At 39.9% G+C, this 18,608-nt stretch overlaps 1 protein-coding gene across 3 annotated transcripts in view; it reads right to left on the reverse strand.

Annotated features, from left to right (window-relative positions):
- Nucleotides 1-18,608, reverse strand: part of FCHSD2 (FCH and double SH3 domains 2) — a 227,049-nt gene that overhangs the window by 112,173 nt on the left and 96,268 nt on the right. For 2 of the 3 annotated variants that reach the window (XM_045818082.1, XM_045818081.1), the window contains exon 4: nucleotides 7,721-7,797. The exons of the other annotated variant lie outside the window; for it this stretch is intronic. In XM_045818082.1, coding sequence (XP_045674038.1) covers nucleotides 7,721-7,797 — 77 coding nt within the window. The remainder of the gene's footprint in view (nucleotides 1-7,720; nucleotides 7,798-18,608) is intronic. 3 annotated transcript variants of the gene reach the window in all.

Raw genomic sequence — 18,608 nt, forward strand, 5'->3', positions numbered from 1 at the left:
AGCAGTGAATGGTATCGTTGCTCTCTATCTCTTTCTCTGCTGTGATAATGCTCAGCCAGCATCACATTTTGGCTTAGAGTCATTCCAAGCAAGTCCCATCACCTTTGCTTGATAAATGTGTTCAGCAATCTCTTGATAAAGCCAAAGAATTATTTATCTTAGCTTTTTTGTAGCCAGCTTCCTTTTCAAACCCTTTCTTCTACTTTGCTATAAGTGCCTTAGCCAGTCCTAGTATGCCCCAACACTAGTTATAAACATATTTTATAACTTATCACAACAATGGATGATACTTTGTTTTTTAAAATGAGATACTTGCACTGATCGATTACAACATTCATCTCCTGAAATTTCCTTTATTGTGCCATGTGGATTTCCTACCGCAGTGATGTACAGGACCACCTGCTACATAAAATGCTAGCTGGGGGTCCGTGGGTGAAGGTGTCAAGACAAAGGAAAACTAGCTGGGTCCCCAACCTACTCAGAACTGAAAAAACTTGAAACTACATTTCAGCCAAGGAAACGATTAGTTTGTGTGAAGAACTGGTTTGTGTAATACGTCAAGTGAATCTGCTGAGATGGAAAATAGCCATTTATTTAAACAGAGGTATACCACCTTCCCTTTGGAAAAAAGATTCCATGTGGTGTGCCGGCAAAAACTATCAGCATAGAAGCACTGATGGGCTTAAGAACAGCATGGTCCATGTCCTCCGTGGCCGTAATTACCGCACCACAGCAACGGACCCCGGATGCAAGCTCACGCGGGCCCTCCTCAGCAGTCCAAACCACTCATTTTCTCACTGAGAGAAAACTCAGTACTATGCTCTGTAATCTATTAATTTATATTAAAATGTTTGAAAATCATAATAGAAATGTGAAAATATATTTTTTGCCAATTTGACAAAACATAGGTATAATTTTGAGTCATTCACACCAGACAGCTGTTGTTGTGTTGGCTGCTGCCATTTTTTTCATTACACAGTCTGAAGGAAAAGGGGCCAGTGCCCCAGCCTAAACAAATAAGTCAGGTGCTGCATGTTTTAATCATTCTTGCAGCACACGGGTTGCAAATTGCTGACCCACACGATTGCTGTTCATCCTTCAAATCTCATCTTAAAAGCACCTTACTCAGGGAAGTCTTTGGTGGTCACCACCAAGCCAGCCCTCGGACTCAGTGAAGTCCCTCTCTGCCAGTTGTCCATGTGGCTTGGGCACTTTTCCTTCAGTGATGAATGGAGTTATGTAATTGTTCAAAGTCTGTCCTCACTGGAGTGAAAATGTAATGAAGGCAAGGGTGTATGTCTTTCTCACTCTTGTATTCCGAAGCCCTAGGACATGACATAACATCTAGGTCAATAATTACGTGATGAATGAAAAATGAATGAATGGATGGATATAAAAATTCATTTTATAATAATGTAAAAGGAGGACTGTACAATAAAAAATCTTTTTATTATAGAGTTTAAAAAGAGATCTTTAGAGATTAGCAGATCTACAGCAGGCAGTCATATTCTCAGCAGTAGTTGCAGTCAGTCGGGAGACCTGGGTTCAAGTTCTAATGTAACAAATATAATCATATATGACACATTTCACTGTACTTTCATTTCCTCAACTGGCAAATGAAGAAATAACAAAAATACCTGTACCATGTAACTCACAGGGCTATTTTAACAATCAAATGCAAACGATGTAACACACAGATTCTTTTAAATGAAAAGATAGTAACAGTAGCAGAATTATACCAAAAATAAAAGTACTTCTTGTTAACATAATAGTGGTAGCTCCAATGCTAGTAGTGTTTTTCCTTCTGATTAGAGAAAAACAATAATGGGTTGCAGAGTGATTTTTAACATATTTTTCATTCCACTCAGCTTCATACAAGTAATTTTGAAGCAGAATGGCATTTGCTATTCTGTTCAGGTCAAGAAATGAGGCTCAAGATTATGAAAGAAAGAAATTCTTTTAAGAACCTATCACTTGCTAGGCACTATGTTGTGTGTTTTACATTTATCATATCATTTAATCCTGGTGACAACTTTTTAAGACAGGCATCATCTCCACTTTGCAGAGGAGAAGAGTGAGACTCAGAGAGGCTGTGGAATTTCCTGAGGCCGCCCACCTGGAAACAGCACTTGCGCAGTCATGGCCGAGGCTTTGCCACCACCAGCAACTACCCCTCCGCTCTGATGCCAACTCCATCATCTACTCTCTGACCGACGCCTTCTGTTTCCCCTCACTGCCGTTAGGGTTTTGACTCTAACAATTACTGAGTCTTGCCAGAACCCACCATCCATTTGGTCCGCTTCTCGCAGTCTCTCTGAGCTGCCATGACCTCCTCTCTCAGCCCCTCGGCCTGCCTGGCGTTACGGTCCACCATCACAGTCGCTCCCTCACATTACATACACTCCTGTGGCCCTTGCTCCCTTCTCTTTTCGTCATTAGAGTGTACAAGTTCCCACGCTAATTACATCCCAAATTCTGTTTACATCATACAGATGTTCGTGCAGCAGGACACTGCTGAGAAAACCATAATCATGCTGTTTGGTCTCACTCTCAGCTGATGTCAGTGCGTTCTAGGAGGGCCTTAGAGCTACTAGCCAGCAGCCCTGCTCTATTCCCTCAGCCGCTTCCTCTCTCTGTCTTCTATATAACTAGTTTCTACCTCTCCTGCCGTCTCAAACCTAGGCCCTGAAATACAGTGCCGCACATCAGGACTCTAGAAATGTGATAAGTTCATCATCTAAGATTAATTTATACAGCAACTGATAACAAGGGAAAGGCATGGTGTTTAATAAATAAATGTTCACGTATTGTTTTCTTGATGGGAAGGGACAGCATCCTGAGCCCACGTAACAGAGGTAAGGGCAGGCAGGGTGACTGACTGCAGCGCAGCTGAGGTGGGATGGGCACTGCAGCACAAGGGCGGCTTGAGGTGTCCGAGGACAAGGAGGAAAGGAGAAATGGCCAGAGATGAGGAGAGAAAGGAAGCCTGGAGCCAGGTTTCTTCATGGCTTCGAATATCATAAATTTTTTAAAAATTTCATCCTCTTGGTAAGGAGAAACAATATATTTTCAAGCAGGGGAATAATGGTCAGCCTACTTCACAAAGACATACAGACAGCTGGTGGTACTGTAGCAAGTGAAAGTGTGAAAGGGAGAGAGTACGAGCAGAGAAGCAGCAACACAACATTATTAAAAAAAAACAGTGTGATCTAGAAAGAAGTGAAAGTTGGAGGCAGCTGATGTTTTGGTTTCCAAGATAATGAGTCAATAAAACATATAACGATTACTATTTTACAGGCAATATTGAAGATAGGGATCTAAATAAGAGTCCTTGAAACAGTCCCTAGAGAACGGAGAGGACTTCGAGAAGCATTTACACAGAGAGAGTGTGCTGTGGTTTGAATGTTTGTGTCTCCCAAAACTCATATACAGAAATCCTAACCCCCAAGGGTGATGGTACCAGGAGGTAAGGCTTTTGGGAGGCACTTAGCTCATAAAGCAGATTAGTGCCCTTATGAAGAGGGCCCACAGGCCCCCTAACCCCTTCCCCCATGTGAGGACACAACCAGGAGCTGAGGAGCTGCAGCTCAGAAAAGGGACTTCACTGGAACCCCACCCGCTGGCACCCTGGGCTCGGACTTCCCGTCCACAGAATTGTGAGAAATAAATTTCCATATTTACAAGCTCCCCAGTCTGTGGAAGTTTGTTATAGCAGCCTGAACAGACAAAGACAAAAATGATTTTTTAAAAAGGTCCAAGAAAAGGCAGCGTTATAGAAGTTCAGTTTCCAGGCAAATAAAGGTGGTTTCATGGCATTAAATGATGCATGTATTGTCAGACTGGCAAAAATCTTATTTTTATTATTGGTTTATGTTTATTGATTTTATTTTTTTAATTATATTTTATTGATTATGCTATTATAGTTGTCCTGGTTTTTCCTCCTTTGCCCCCCTCCACTCAGCACCCCCCATCCCTTGAATAATCCCCACACCATGTCCATGGGTCATGCTTATAAACTCTCTGGCTGCTCCATTTCCTATACTGTACTTTGCATGCCCATGGCTATTCTGTAACTGCCTCTTTGTACTTCTTAATCCCCTCACCTCTTCACCCATCTCCCCAAACCCCCCTCCCACTTGGCAACCATCAAAACACTCTGATCCATGATTCTGTTCTTGTTCAGACTGGCAAAAGTTTTAAAAGACTGATCACATGCCCTGCTGGCAAAACAATTAAAAGGAATGAGCAATTTCAAATCTAATTACAAGAAATGTAAAAATACAGGGTGGGGCAAAGTAGTTTTATGGTTGTTTATAGGGAAAATAATACAATAATGAACAAATAATAGAAAATAAACTCCGTATTCTGTGTACTTACAACTGTAAACCTACTTTTGCCTCAACCTGTATATTAATACAGAGTTGATGAAGGACAATTTATAATATCAACATTTTGAGTATATAAATGGTCTGACCCAGCACTTCCCCCACTACAAATTTACCCTATAAATACACTTGTGCAGTCCACAAAGACATAACTATGTGCACACACATGTTATCCACTGCAGCACTACTTGTGAACGCGATAAGCTGAATAGCCACCGACAGAGAAACAGGTAACAAAACTACAACTTGCTCATACTACGCCACAGACGCAGCCACTAAAAAGCATGTGGGACCTGCATATACTGACATGAAAGGAGGTCTAGACTCCTTCAAGTGAGTGTGAGAACAGGGGGGAGTGACGGAAACATATGCATATAATGATTCCAGTCCTTTAATAACGGCAAAGCTGTGTATGCTCATGCGCCACACAGGGGAATACGGATGAAAAGGCTGTACGCTTTCAGCAGCAGTCATTCTCAGGGAGCAGAAATGCGAGGGGAAGCCGCTTGGGAAGGAAGCGGGGATGGCACTTCGTGCTGTTGCACGTGCCCCAAATGTGTATTTCTTGGATGAGGAACTTAAAACTACCAGCACAAATGTAAATACAAAAAAAGGTAAGAGGAAAATGTAAAACGACTAGAATGAAAACAAACTCCTAATAAACAAACAAACAAACAAAAAAACCCTGGCAATTGCCATTCCCACCCTCAATCCCGACCTTTCTATATGGTCTTTTTTCACAATGGTACCACCACCCTCTCAGCTGCCTAAGTTAAAAACCCTAGGAGTCACTCTACAGTTCTTCCTCTTCCTCCCTCCCTCGACTTCACTCTTCAGTCCACAAATACTGATCAAGTGCTTTCTATGTTCCAAGAGCTATTTTAGACACTGAGAAGGCTACTTTGTAGTTTGGCTGTTGCAGAAAATCATGTATAGTTTGTCTCAGAGCAAATTTGACAAACACAAAAACAAAACTGCCCAATCAGTTGCCAGTACTCTAAAGCATCTCTGAAACCTCCCCCACAACCCAGTTTCTTCTACAATTTTCACAGTTCAAATGAGATATGATGAGGGATGAACTTCTGCAATTCTGTTCTTTCCAAAGTCTTCCTTATATCCATCCCTCTAATCCACCTTCATACTCTCACTAAGATGAGAACATGTCATGGAAATTCTTCAATGGTTCTATTATCCTCTGAGTAGAAAAAGAAATGCTGTGATGTGCAAAATCCTTCATAATGACACAACTCCTCTCAACTTCCAATCCACAGACCCCAAAACCCCTGGAATTGTCTTCTGGAGCTGGGGCCCCTTGCAGTACAAGCTTCTCCTGCTAAGTGAGTGTTCTAGGGACCCATCTGTATCAGTTTACCTGCTGGCCCTGTTGTGAGAGGCTGCGTTCAGCTTCAGCGAATTTTTTTTGAAGATTCTTTCAACATGCTTGCCCATTTCATGATGGGCGATTTATGAGCACACGCTAACACCACACTGAGTGCCCAGGAGTTTTTGACCAAAACCCTGTGCACCATCCTCCCTATTCACCCAATCTCACTGGGAACAACTTTTTTTTTTGTTTCCCTGGATGAAAAAAGTCCTCAAAGGGAAACGTTTTGCCAATGTGGAAGAGGTGAAACAAAAACCGGCGGAAGCACTAAAAGGCACCAAAATCGACAAGTTCAAGAACTGTTTTGAGGAGTAGAAAGAAGTCTCGGTAGGTGTATTGCATCAAATGGAGAGTACTTTAAAGGTGACTGAAGTTTAAATATGTAAGAGTAAATACACAATGTTTTATAAATAAATTCCAGGGTTTTTTGGGTCCCCCTCACACTTCACAGCAGCCACAGAACTGCCTATTGTTACCTAACATTTATATTTTTTCATGCCTCCATACCTTTAAGGAGTTACTGCTGCTTAGACTCACTTTTGCACAGCCCCAGCAAACTCCTACACATCCTCGAAGACTCAGCTCTAGAACCTTAGTTTTCCTCTGCGCTGCCAATGCACTCGCACTACCACTGCACGCTGCCACGGTTTGCGGGGGCCGTCTCCTGCAGCTCCTTCCGGACAGGCACCGTGCCCTCCAGTCTCTAAACTTGAAGTCTACTTCCACAGCTAGCATGCAGTAGATATTTCCACCCGCCTCATGGATAAAGAATGAAGGAATGAATGAGTGCGTGTTCAAATAGCTGTGTGATCTTGAATGAGGCATATAACCTGAGACTTAATTTCTCAGTATATAAAAAGAGTGTCATTTATATAACTTATATGAGTATGCACCTCCTGGAGTCATTTTGCAGATACTGGCAAACCCACAAGAAAAATCTCTACTCTCATATTCCTGTTTTCCTTTATTATTCTATATGGCAACTACGGATACTACTATTTATAGTACCAAATGACCTTCCAAGTTGCAGTCATTCCTGCAACTGTGAAGAACCATTAGGGTTTCTCCTGTACTTCCAGTTTTCTAGCCTCATTAAGGAATTACCTGAGATCAGATCGTGATCTGATGATTTCATGCACAGACTGCAACCACACACTTCAGCATGAGTGTTTAATCACCCTGGGTTCTCTGCTGCTGTCTCATGGGCATTAGTCTTAATGCCAACGAGAGGGCAAACCCCAAAATACATCTTTGACTTTTGGCTCCCTCAACACTAAGGATGGTCTTCAGCACAAAAGCCAGTAAGTGCATCCAAATTAAACTCAGAAAGATATTACCTTTAGACAAGATTGCAAATACTTTAAAGATATCCATAGGTTACTGAGGACAGAATTTATATTCTGTTGTCATTGACTTTCTTTACAGTGTGTATAGGGAATAGTGACTAGCCAATTTCTGAATACCTGATTTTTAAATCAGTCAGTCAATCTGGATACCCTGTTTATAAACAAACAAACAAACAAATTTAGAAACTCTGCTAGCCTAGGCTCACAAAATCTCATCTTTCCAGATTTAGTTATTTTGGAATAAAGAATCAGCGATCACGGTTTCACTATTTCCATCTTGCTTCATTAATGCTGCAACGTGTTTCCTCTGTAGGTTGCTGAGGAAATCATTTCTTTCATTGTCATCGACTCTTTAAATTCTGTATGTGGGTATTAATTAATCTAGCATAATCTTGGCCTAACACATAAAATGATCTGTTTTTATATAGATTACCTACATATGTTGTGAAATGTTAACATTTTTTTATAATTTCAAAATTGTCTAAAAACATAGCAGAAAAAAGAAGTAATTACAAAAACTGGAGTCTGCACTGTCTACACGGGACCTGGCTCTCAGCGAAGCCATTTTTTAGAGGAAGCAGGCAAGATCGACTTCATCGTGTTACCTGTAATCGTTCCGATCCTCAGCTTTTATTCCAGGCCAATCTCTCTTCAGATATTGACTAGCCAGCTTCTGAATACCCTGTTTAAAAAAATATATATTTTTTATAAAATAAGTACTGTGTTGTAAAGGAGACTCTTTTCCTAAAATACAGTGTTCAGCAAATCCCATCTTTCCAAATATAAATTTAGTTCTGGATTAAAGAATCAATGTTGAAGGGTGGAACATTGTTATCTTATTTCATTATTGTCAGTCTTCTCTTGTCTTCATTTCTAGCAAAAAGGGCGAGTATAAGGATGAGAAAATTGAAAACTGATATGCATTATTTCTTCACCAAACTATCTGACCAGCCATAAAGACACACAGCCTCTGGTACAGCCCAGGGAACAGCGCTGTCACCTCCGCAAGCTCTGGTGACACAGCCTGACACCCACTGTTCCTCTGCGACGTGTGCTGCGTTTCTGAATTCCAGCGGCCGAGTTTTCACAGACCAGAAATGGTAATAACATTTGGATCAGACAGACAGACACACTGGCTCGTAAAAAAAAAATCAGTGAATAAACCTTGGTGTTGCCAATACTTTGGAAAAGTATGCCAAAACTTTTCAAGACAGATTTTAAGGGCTTTGGGCTTTTTAAATAATAATACCATGGCACAAGTCACTTCAAATGAAAAGAATAGTTTTACAATGAAATATGCCCACCAATTTACTGTTATCCATACAGCATGGAACTGGACAAAACAGAATATTTATCTATAATAGGAATGGGGGGGTATCAGGATTTGAACAGAAAAGACTATTTTGTTGGCAAGTGAGGTTAAACTACTCATTCTAAATACAGAACATACTGCTTTTATTTTTTTAATTTTTAAAAAAGATCTTATTTATTTTTAGAGAAAGAGGGAAGGAAGGAGAAAGAGAGGGAAAGAAACATTAATATGTGGTTGCCTCCAGCACGCCCCTCACTGGAGACCTGCACCACAGCCCAGGCATGTGCTCTGACTGGGAATCGAACCAGCAACCCTTTGGTTCGCAGGCCAGCACTCAATCCACTGAGCTACACCAGCCAGGGCCATATTGCCTTTAGATGGGAACATATGTGGTCCTCTAATACTGTATTGGGGCCCAATGTAATGTATTACAACAAATGACTTTGAGATGCTCATCTCTATATACACAACTTTAAAAGAACAAATAAAATACTGAGATAAAGAGCAATCACATTAATAGATCGCATACTTTAAGCAGAGATTGCCCAGGTAAATTTAATGCTGCGTTCTCTACATGATATCTTTCTACTAAGGTTTGCTGCCAGATCAATTTGGCTTCATGAAATCCATTGTCAAATGCTTCTGTTTACCACTTCAATGAGCCAAAGAGTAGCAGGAACTGTAGAGAACCTCCTTTGAATCTCAGGTTCCATCTGAACTTGGCAATAGTTTTCACTGTTTCTAGGAACTGTGAATTCTAAGAACACACATATAACTGCATATCCAAAATACTGCCACTTATGTACCTTGTACTTTGGGGAACCCAATCACCAAGTCTTCCCTGAATATATACAGTATTTTTTCACGTCTACACTTTGTTTACACTGTTCCTACTTGTGGGAAACATTTTTCCACCACCCCCATTCCTTCCTGCTGAGTTCTCACTGCTCTTCCTTTAAACTTATTTTAAAATTTTCTAACACAAAATATTCAAAAGTTTATATGAAAATGTGAGAAATTTCATTACCTAGGTATTTCACTTCATTGAAGTACAAGAGTTTATCATTCTTTCTTCATTCATTAGCTAAAATTCTTTTTAAAGAATGATCTCTTTTTGAACAATTTGGTTATCTCAGAGAAAAGGCAAGATAAATATTTCATTGCCCCATTTTGGCCCTGGGGTGCAAAGTGACTTTTTAGAGTTGCATTATGCACTCATACATTTTGAATAAAAGGTATGTTTCAACCTATTACCTTCACTATTCTTTTCATGTGTTAATTGTTAACACCTGTGGTCAGTGGGCGTCCCTCCAAGTTGGCTCCCATATCCTGTGACCACAACAGGTTTTGATAGTTTCTTGCTTTCTTTTGCAGTTCCTATTCGATCTTTAGTTAAGCTAGTTTTCCAAGGAATTTGGAGTCCTTTCAGAGACAAACCAAACTTAGAGACCACAATGTAGACACTTCCTTATCCTTTGGGTATTACTTTGTGTCTTTCTCTACGAGGCCTTTTCTAATCACTGTATACAAAGTACCCCGCCTTCTAGCCAGTTACGCTCTCTCATACCACCCTAAGGATTGTTCATAATCCTTATTACACTGTTACTGTCTGGTTTAAATATTATTACTTTTAAAGATTTTATTTATTTATTCTTAGAGAGAGGGGAAGGCAGGGAGAAAGAGGGAGAGAAACATCACTGGGTGGTTGCCTCTAGTACACCCCCTACTGGGGACCTGGCCCACAACCCAGGCATGTGCCCTGACTGGGAATTGAACCAGCGACCCTTGGTTTGTAGGCCAGTGCTCAATCCACTGAGCCACACCAGCCAGGGCTAAATATTATTTTGTCTGTTTACTAACTATAAACTCCATCAGGTAGAAATCTTGTCTTTTTTTGTTTTAATCACTATGTCTCCAGGCTATAGCAGCAAAGAGCCTAACATTTAGTTGATGCCAATAACATTCACTTATTGCATGAATAAATGTTACCTACATTATTTTATTTCTAATGTATAATACCCATTCTCCTTTGTGTTTTTACCATTCTCAGTTAGAAATGTTTGAGTCAGAATTTCCTCAGATCTTAATTTTCATACGCTCAAAGGCAGGGGATGCCGGGGGAATGAGTCCAGATTTCTAAGATCATGACCAGGTAGTTTTAATATAAGAAATAATTTCCTTGGCCCTGGCTGTCATGGCTCACTGGATTGAGCACTGGCCTGAGAACCAAAGGGTCGCTGGTTCAATTCTCAGTCAGGGCACATGCCTGGGTTACGGCCAGGTCCCCTTTGGGGGCGCTTGAGAGGCAACCACACACTGATGTTTCTGTCCCTCTCCTTCTCCCTCCCTTCCCCTCTCTCTAAAAATAAATAAATAAAATCTTAAAAAGAGTAATTTCCTTGGAAAATTATAGTCAAACTTGACATTCTTCACTATTGAAAGAGAGCATGTGTGTATACTGTAAAGCAATGAAAAAAAATAACAGAAGTTTATTCCAAGGTTAGCACTACATATTAATTTTTTGCAAAGGTTCAAATGAGTCTCATTCCCTGAATTCAAAGAACTCATGGTATGTGGACAGGAATAAGAGTATGCAGCATAAAGTGGGAGGCAACACACAGGTTACTGTTGAATAAATGACAAAATGTGATAGAAGCACAGAGATGAGGTAAAGATCATCTGATATTTACTTAAGTTACATCTAAATGAGTTCTGGCGGGTGAGGCACAATGGATGTCGCCAGTCCGGCTCTGTCCGGGCCCACACCTGGGTTGCAGCCAGGTCCTCAGATGGGGGCGCACCAGAGGCAAATCCTAGATGTTTCTCTCCCTCTCTTTCTCCCTTCCTTCCCTTCTCTAAAAATAAATAAATAAATAAAAATTTAAAAAAAGAAATGGATCCTCCTTATTACACAAAAAACATTACATCTAAATGATATGTGACTTTTCAGTTTAATCGCTGCTAAAGTGGTTGAAGAACACTTCTTACAGAACATGAGCTATGATATGAGCCTCAGATCACAAGCAGGACTGAATTATATAAAACAAACGAGCTTAACAGGCATTTCAAAGCGTTTACTCCTCTAAACTCTTTTAGGCTTTGCTATAACCACAGAAAAATCAGACACTAAGAGGATGCAGAATTTACTTAAGATCACATAACTAGTTATATTTCAATTCAGAGCCAAGTTATTCTAAATCTTTGCAAAAAAAAAAAAAACACCCACCGTTTTAGTGTGGATTTTATCTAAATCTTTAAAAAATTCTTAAATTACTTTATCTTTTTTGTGCATTATAAGTCACAACAGCAATTTCTAGAGCTCTGCACCACAAAGTTGAACTGTATTAAACTGAATGAGCCCTTCAGAGATGAGATGAGGGATTCATGAAATAGACAAACAGTGAGACCTTTAGATGAAAGACTTTATTCAAGTTAGTTCACAGAGGCAGGAGTCTCGGCTTCTGCGTGCTCCGTGCAGCTGTTCAAGGTCTCATCTGCACAGACGCTCAAGAAATGCTCTGTGGCCATTACAGGAAAAGTCCTAAATAGCATTTCATGCCTCCAAAAGCATTCTATACTTAATTGGTTTCCCTTTTATCTTATGCTTAAAGCTACATCTTATAAATGAAAGACTTATTTATGTAGATATAAAACCTACCCGAATTAAGTGGCTAAGGAAAATAAACGTATGGCTATTTCAAAAAGCATTTTTGTTTTTAAAATCACTCCCCTAGCCCACAACAATGCTCTCTAAAACTGGCACACTAGACTTATGGATATATTTATGTTTACCTGAGCATCACTCACGTATAATGTTGACTTGATTTTCCAAATGCAGTTTACTCTGGCACAGTGGTTTCCATAAAAAGGTACCATCAATACACTCTTTAGAACAACCAATAACATCCCATTCCAACTCTTAAAAAGCCATCAGTGTCTTCTGTAAGACCTGCTTTGTTTTATCTCTCAATATTGCTCTAGCAAGTGGAGCAACACAAAGAAAGCCACTGTTCAGCAGACACTGGCAAATGGACTGATGGCTTAACCTTTTGACTATTTACACCAGCAGGCTGAGCAGGAGTGTGCTCCGTGGCTCTTGCACAGGTTATTCTGCACCCATTTCTTCCCCCCAACATACAGACAGCTGTACCAAATTATAGGAAATATTACCTCTATACTATAACTTTCTGTCATGAAATTCTCAACATTATGCAAATGACATTTAAAAATTAACATAAGTTGGACACTTCTCAAGCTGATGTAAATTACACAATTATTGTCTTTACTACTACTAAGTTACTTTAATAGCAATAGAGAATGTCACCTCCATGCTTAAGGAAAGTTCTGAAATATTTTTTCATTGCCCTGTGTATCTCTTCTACCTGCCTGCTCCTGAGTTATAGCCCCAATCAGAAGACCACTGTATGAGAAGATCCTGGGAAGACGGCGAGACAGGGAGCTCCAGGAATCTATCTCCTAACTCAGACAACCGACTCCAAGGCAGAATCTGTCTCATAATTGTTCTGGACCTCTGAAGTCCCTTTTGGCCTATTTCTTTACTTAGCTCAACAGTAATCAACCCCCTGCTCCCAGCCCAGTGGCAGGCAGCACTTGTTCCTGAAGCAGACTGCACTCAGGGTGAGCAGCAAGGGGCTTGTCCTCCAAATATCAGTGATCTGCGCTCTGACCACCAATCACTGCTTCTGATCAAGGAGGTGGAGGCAGAGAGGTGGGCAGCCATTGTTGCGCCCCATTCTCCACTGAAGAAAAGTAAACAGAGTCTAAGGAACCCTGGGAACAGCATCAAATGGACCGAGAGACGCACCGCAGGAGCACTAGAAGGAGGAGAGAAAGAAAGTGACAGAGGATTATAGGAAGAAATAGTGATCAAATTTGACAAACGTCTTCTTGTCTAGAATATAAACAGCCAAGAAGCTCAATGAATTCCAAGTAGGATGAACTCAGAAACCCACACTGAGACACATTGTAATCAAACTGTCAAAAGCTAAAGACCAAGAGAAAATCTTGAAGGCAGCAACAGGGAAGCAAACTGCCACATACAAGAGCTCACCAGTAAGATTATCACCAGATTTCGCAACAGAAATTTGGGAGGGCAGAAGACAGTGGATCCAAATATTAAAAGTGCTACAGGAAAGAAATGGTCAATTAAGAATACTATATCTAGCAAAAGTGTCCTTCACAAGAGAGGGGAAAATTAAGGCATTTTCAGATAAACAAAATCTGAGGGAGTTTGTAACCACTAGGCCTGTTTTGTGAGAAATGCAGGGTGAGGGGAAAGGACATTAGACATAACCTGAAGTTGTATCAAGGAATAAAGGCAAATATGGGGGCAATTACAAAAGCTAGTATTGTTGTAAAAGTGGTCTGTATCTCCACTTCTTGTTTTCTATGTGATTTAAGAGAGTAACACTTTTTAAAAAGTGTTAGTCTAAAAGCTAGCATTACTGTTAACTTTAGTATGTAAATCCATATTTGGTTCATTGACTAATGCACTAAGAATGAATTTTTGTTTGCTTTTGCACATACAAAGTACAAAGATGTAATTTTTGACATCAATAAATAACTAGGGTGGGGAAACTATAAAGTAGAGTTTTCGTATGCTTCTGAAGTTAAGCTGGTATAAATTCAAAGTAGAGTGTCACAACTTTAGAATGTTAAATGTAACCACAAAGAAAAAAGCTATACAACGCACACAAAAAGAAATAAGAAGAAAATTAAAACATTGAATTGCAAAAAAACTCAACACAAAAAAGACACTAATTCAACATGACAGAAATACCTCCTTATCAATAATTACTTTAAATGTAAACTAAATAGATTAAACTATCCATTCAAAAGACAGATGGGCAGAATAGATATAAAAAACATTATCCAACTATATGCTATCTACAACAGATTCTTCAGGTCTCTTGTAGAAGAGATTCATCCAAAGAAGAGCAGTATTCAGATAGAAATAATAACATCTTCAACTGTGGTGGAGGCCCTAAGGTAGAACCAGACCACGTACAAGTATATGTCACAGAGAAAATGGACCTGATTGGTAATGGTCTATCTAGCTATGGAAAAGGTAAGAAGGAAGGAGACAACAAAAATGACCCTTTGAATTTTGACCATTTATACAAATGGATGGATGATAGTATATCCCACAGGGAGGGGGAGGTTATTCAATTACAGAAAAAGTTGTTGGACTATAATATAAATAATACTAGGTGTAGCAGAAGTATAAGAAAAGAGGAAAAGCCACTATCTCTCCTAAAGTGATATGTCAGGAAAATCTATGTGAACTTGAGTATATCAGAACTAGAACTGAGAGAACAAACAGGAATTTGACCGACTGAGAAGGGAAAAAGGGCTTGGCATAACTTGGGTGAAAAACTGATGATGTAAAAAATAGCAGGTGGATATGGAGATGGGGTGGCTGAGTAAATTTTAACTCATACACATCTAGCTTGTTCTTTGAAGCTAATGCTTATTCATACAGCGAATTGTTTTTGTTAGTGCCCAGGAGATACCTACTCTCAAAGCAGTTTTATACGAAGTTGTTCTCTTTAAGAAAGACTCTCCAATATCATTCTTTTACACATTTCAGAATAAAAGCACCATTACTACCACAGTACTGATAACAGAATCATTGCAACACATTTAACAAGATATTTCCTTGGAACTGTGGTGTATCATCTTAAGTTAACTCACTACACTTACAGGAAACACACAGTCTTGGCTTTCATACACATAAGAGACATAAAAGCATTGGCCTGAACTCTGCTTACTCCTCCCCTGAATATTATGACAATTTCATGAGAACAAGTATGTGCATAAATCTTGTTGGACTTACACAGAGAGGAAGCGTCTAGTGTCCAGTTTATGTGACGCTGGTGCCAGTATGAGTGTGTAACTCGGAAGTCTGTGGGCGAAGAGGCACATTCCCTTCAGGAGGCACAAGGCCAACTCCGCCCCATGTTAGACGTTAAACGTCAGCTATTCCATCCTTTTCAAGTTTACGTGGATGATTTCCACCCCTCCAGTCTTGTTTTCTCCTACAGAGTCCCTCTGTTTATTCCCACAGAAGTTTATAAGCAAGCTTTCATTTAAATGCAAGTTTTAAGAGAAAACCCTACTAATTAAAAGGACTGTCTCGGCCTACCTCTACTATTTTAACAGCTTTTACTTCAGTTTCCACTTTGCAGATCTAGATTGTTTAACCGAGAAATGATGGCTATACTTTTATGAATGTTTTTCCTTTCCCCCACATTTTGTGAAATTTTCTCTCCAAATTACTGGAAGCTATTAGTAAGAAAAGCAACATTTTTCCACTGTGTGTTACAGTCATCTTCTAATAAAGATTATTGTTATTTGTTGATAAAAACTGAATTGGGGGAGTTTATTTTATAATATTGAAACATCAGTTGAAAAATATAAATTATGGTTTATCAACTTTTAGAGCAAAATCTATGTAATTTTGGCTTATTAAGAACATTAAAAAGTCACTAAACATTGTAAAATTTGTAATTTGTTTCAATATTTTGTTAAAGTTATGTTTCAAGACCTAGGTTAATTGAAAATTATTTGTATGAAATGTATACCTCTCTGACAGGAAGGTTTTAGTTGGCAGGGAACAAGCCAGTTGCTGTTGTTTTTCAACAATAAGAAAAGTGTTAGATTGCCCGGCATGGCTGAACTGCCCACTTGACCTCAAGACAGCTGTAAAAGCAGTTCCTTCTTTAAAGCAGAAACAGGAAGGTATCAAATCAAGAAGCAAATAACAATTTCAAGTGCCTGAGCCTTAGTTATTTCAAAACAGTTTACTTTTCATTAGAGAACGTCATCTGTAAATCACGTTAATCGGATGGAAACTGCTGTGTGGCGCAACACAAAGGCAAGCAGACAGGGCGCCGTCAGACAGCCCTCCGCGCAGACACACTGCCCTCGCGCACCCCCGCAGCGCGGGCCGCCCACTCCTGGGACCACGGACTGCATCATGGGCTTCAGTCTCAGCCCTGATGTGGACTTTACATGTGAGTAGTAGGTCACTTGACCTCACCTCTGTCTCATCATCTGTAAAATAAGGATAATAATTCAGTATGTGAACAGGTATTGTCACATATCCAGACAATGGAATATTATTCAGCACTAAAAAGAAGTGAGCTATCAAGTCATGAAAAGACACAGAGGAACTTTAAATGCCTTTTACTGTGTGAAAAAAGCTCATCTGAAAGGTACATACTGTGTGATTCCAACTGTATGACATTCTGTAGAAGGCAAAAATATGGAGACAGAAAAAGATCAGTGGTTTCCAGGGGTTAGGTAAGGATCAAGAAACAAAGGGTGGGGGCACAGAAAATTTTTAACACAGAGAAACTATTCTGCGGGATACGATAATACTAGACACATATCATTATCATTTGCCCAAAACCACAAAATGTGCAGCACCAGGAGGCGACCCTAATGCGGACCTCGAGTGGCAATGGTGTGTCGATGCAGCTTCCATGGCCGTGACAAACCTAACGACCCTCTGGTGCAGCCGCCGGCAGTGGGGGAGGCCACGCATGCATGGGGCCTAAGGACAGGTGGGAGCTCTGTGCTTTCTGCTCCAAGTTACTACACACCTACAACTGCTCAAGTTAAAGTGGATTTAGTAAGTATAACACCATCTATCTCAAACGATAGTTACAATAATCAAAGGAAATGACATACACAAAGTACCTGATGTGTACACTACAGGTACTCCAACTGTCTCCTAGCAGCACTCCCTTGGTCCCTCACTCATTCACATGTGGCCAATGAGAACAGAACTAAGAGAAGTGGTCATGGCCGTGACCATGTAAACGCTGCCCCCAAATAACTGGCAAGTGATTTAAAGAAATGTTTACTAATTCATCGACCACTTATTTGATATCGCAATTTTTCTTACATAATATGAGTATAAGGCCTATCAATTACAGTTGGTTCTCACTGTAGAATCAGTTAATTCTCACATGAAAATTCAATTCAGTTGGTCATTATGTACAAGAAACATCAACATGTAAATTTTTGAAAAACTGAGAAATTTACTATTATAGGCTGAATGTAAATGATTGACAAAATTACTTAACATAGCAATGCACATATTATTAGGACACAAACTTCCTAAATGAGTAAAGAGATTCATTATCAAGGATAACGAATGAAGTAGGACTGGTTAGTATTTATTTCAAGACCACAGACATTTCTTCTTCCTTTGCTGACTTTAAATATTTCATTAATTATTCCACATAAGTGAAATGGACTCCTAGAAAACAGACAGTTAATTTATAATTTATAGAAGGATGACTACAAATCATTTTGAAGTTTCTTTTTAAATTCTCACATTCCTAATTAATATTCATGAGGACAATTTCACAAAAGCAGATACAAGACTATGCCAGAGGGGTGTGGAAATACGTTGTTGTGCCAGTGGAATATGCAGGAAATTTCTCTCTCCCCAAGATGCAAGATTTAAGTTCAACACAAACATTTCCTAAATACCAGTTTTATAATATTTAATCAAATCATTCGTGACTCAGAAACAACACTGTGGAGAAACAGATAATAATGCTGCACAAAGGCCGAGTCCATTTGTTCTGGACAGGTGGCCAGTCTGCGGCCCTGTGTCCGCAGCCCAAACCCACCCACAATAGCCCTAAAGACGATTATGCAAATACCAGCCAACCCAGCTATTTTCCCAGGAACAGGAGAAGGGCTCCTAGAAGCTATAATTGTTCCACAGTCATGTGGAAAAGCAAGCAGGTTTTTTTTTTCTTGGAAGCAGAGTGTTTTCATTAAGGGCATAACTATAATATGTGTGAGATACACAAACAAACACACACACCAACACACATCATTAAAAGACCTGGAGGAACCCTCACACATATCACTGAGTTGAGAGAAGGATACGCCCTGGGCTGGGGTGGGAGGCGTGTCAGTCTGTGTGTGTGTATGCACTCGTGTCTGAGGTGCACTTCTCAAACGCCGTGCACAGCTTACTACGCACTCTTCCCCCCGAGCTCTCCTTGCAAGGCAGCTCTGCCTCCTTAACAATACCAAGTGTCCTCTGCTGCTCATGCCTTCCCTTGCCAACAAGATATGCACAGTAATGCATTAACTTTGACCACTGCATCTCGTAAGTGTGAAGTAAATATTCT

The sequence above is a fragment of the Phyllostomus hastatus genome, unplaced genomic scaffold (genome assembly GCF_019186645.2).
Source record: "Phyllostomus hastatus isolate PE091 unplaced genomic scaffold, TTU_PhHast_1.1 phas_scaffold_317, whole genome shotgun sequence".
In the NCBI taxonomy this organism is placed as follows: domain Eukaryota; kingdom Metazoa; phylum Chordata; class Mammalia; order Chiroptera; family Phyllostomidae; genus Phyllostomus; species Phyllostomus hastatus.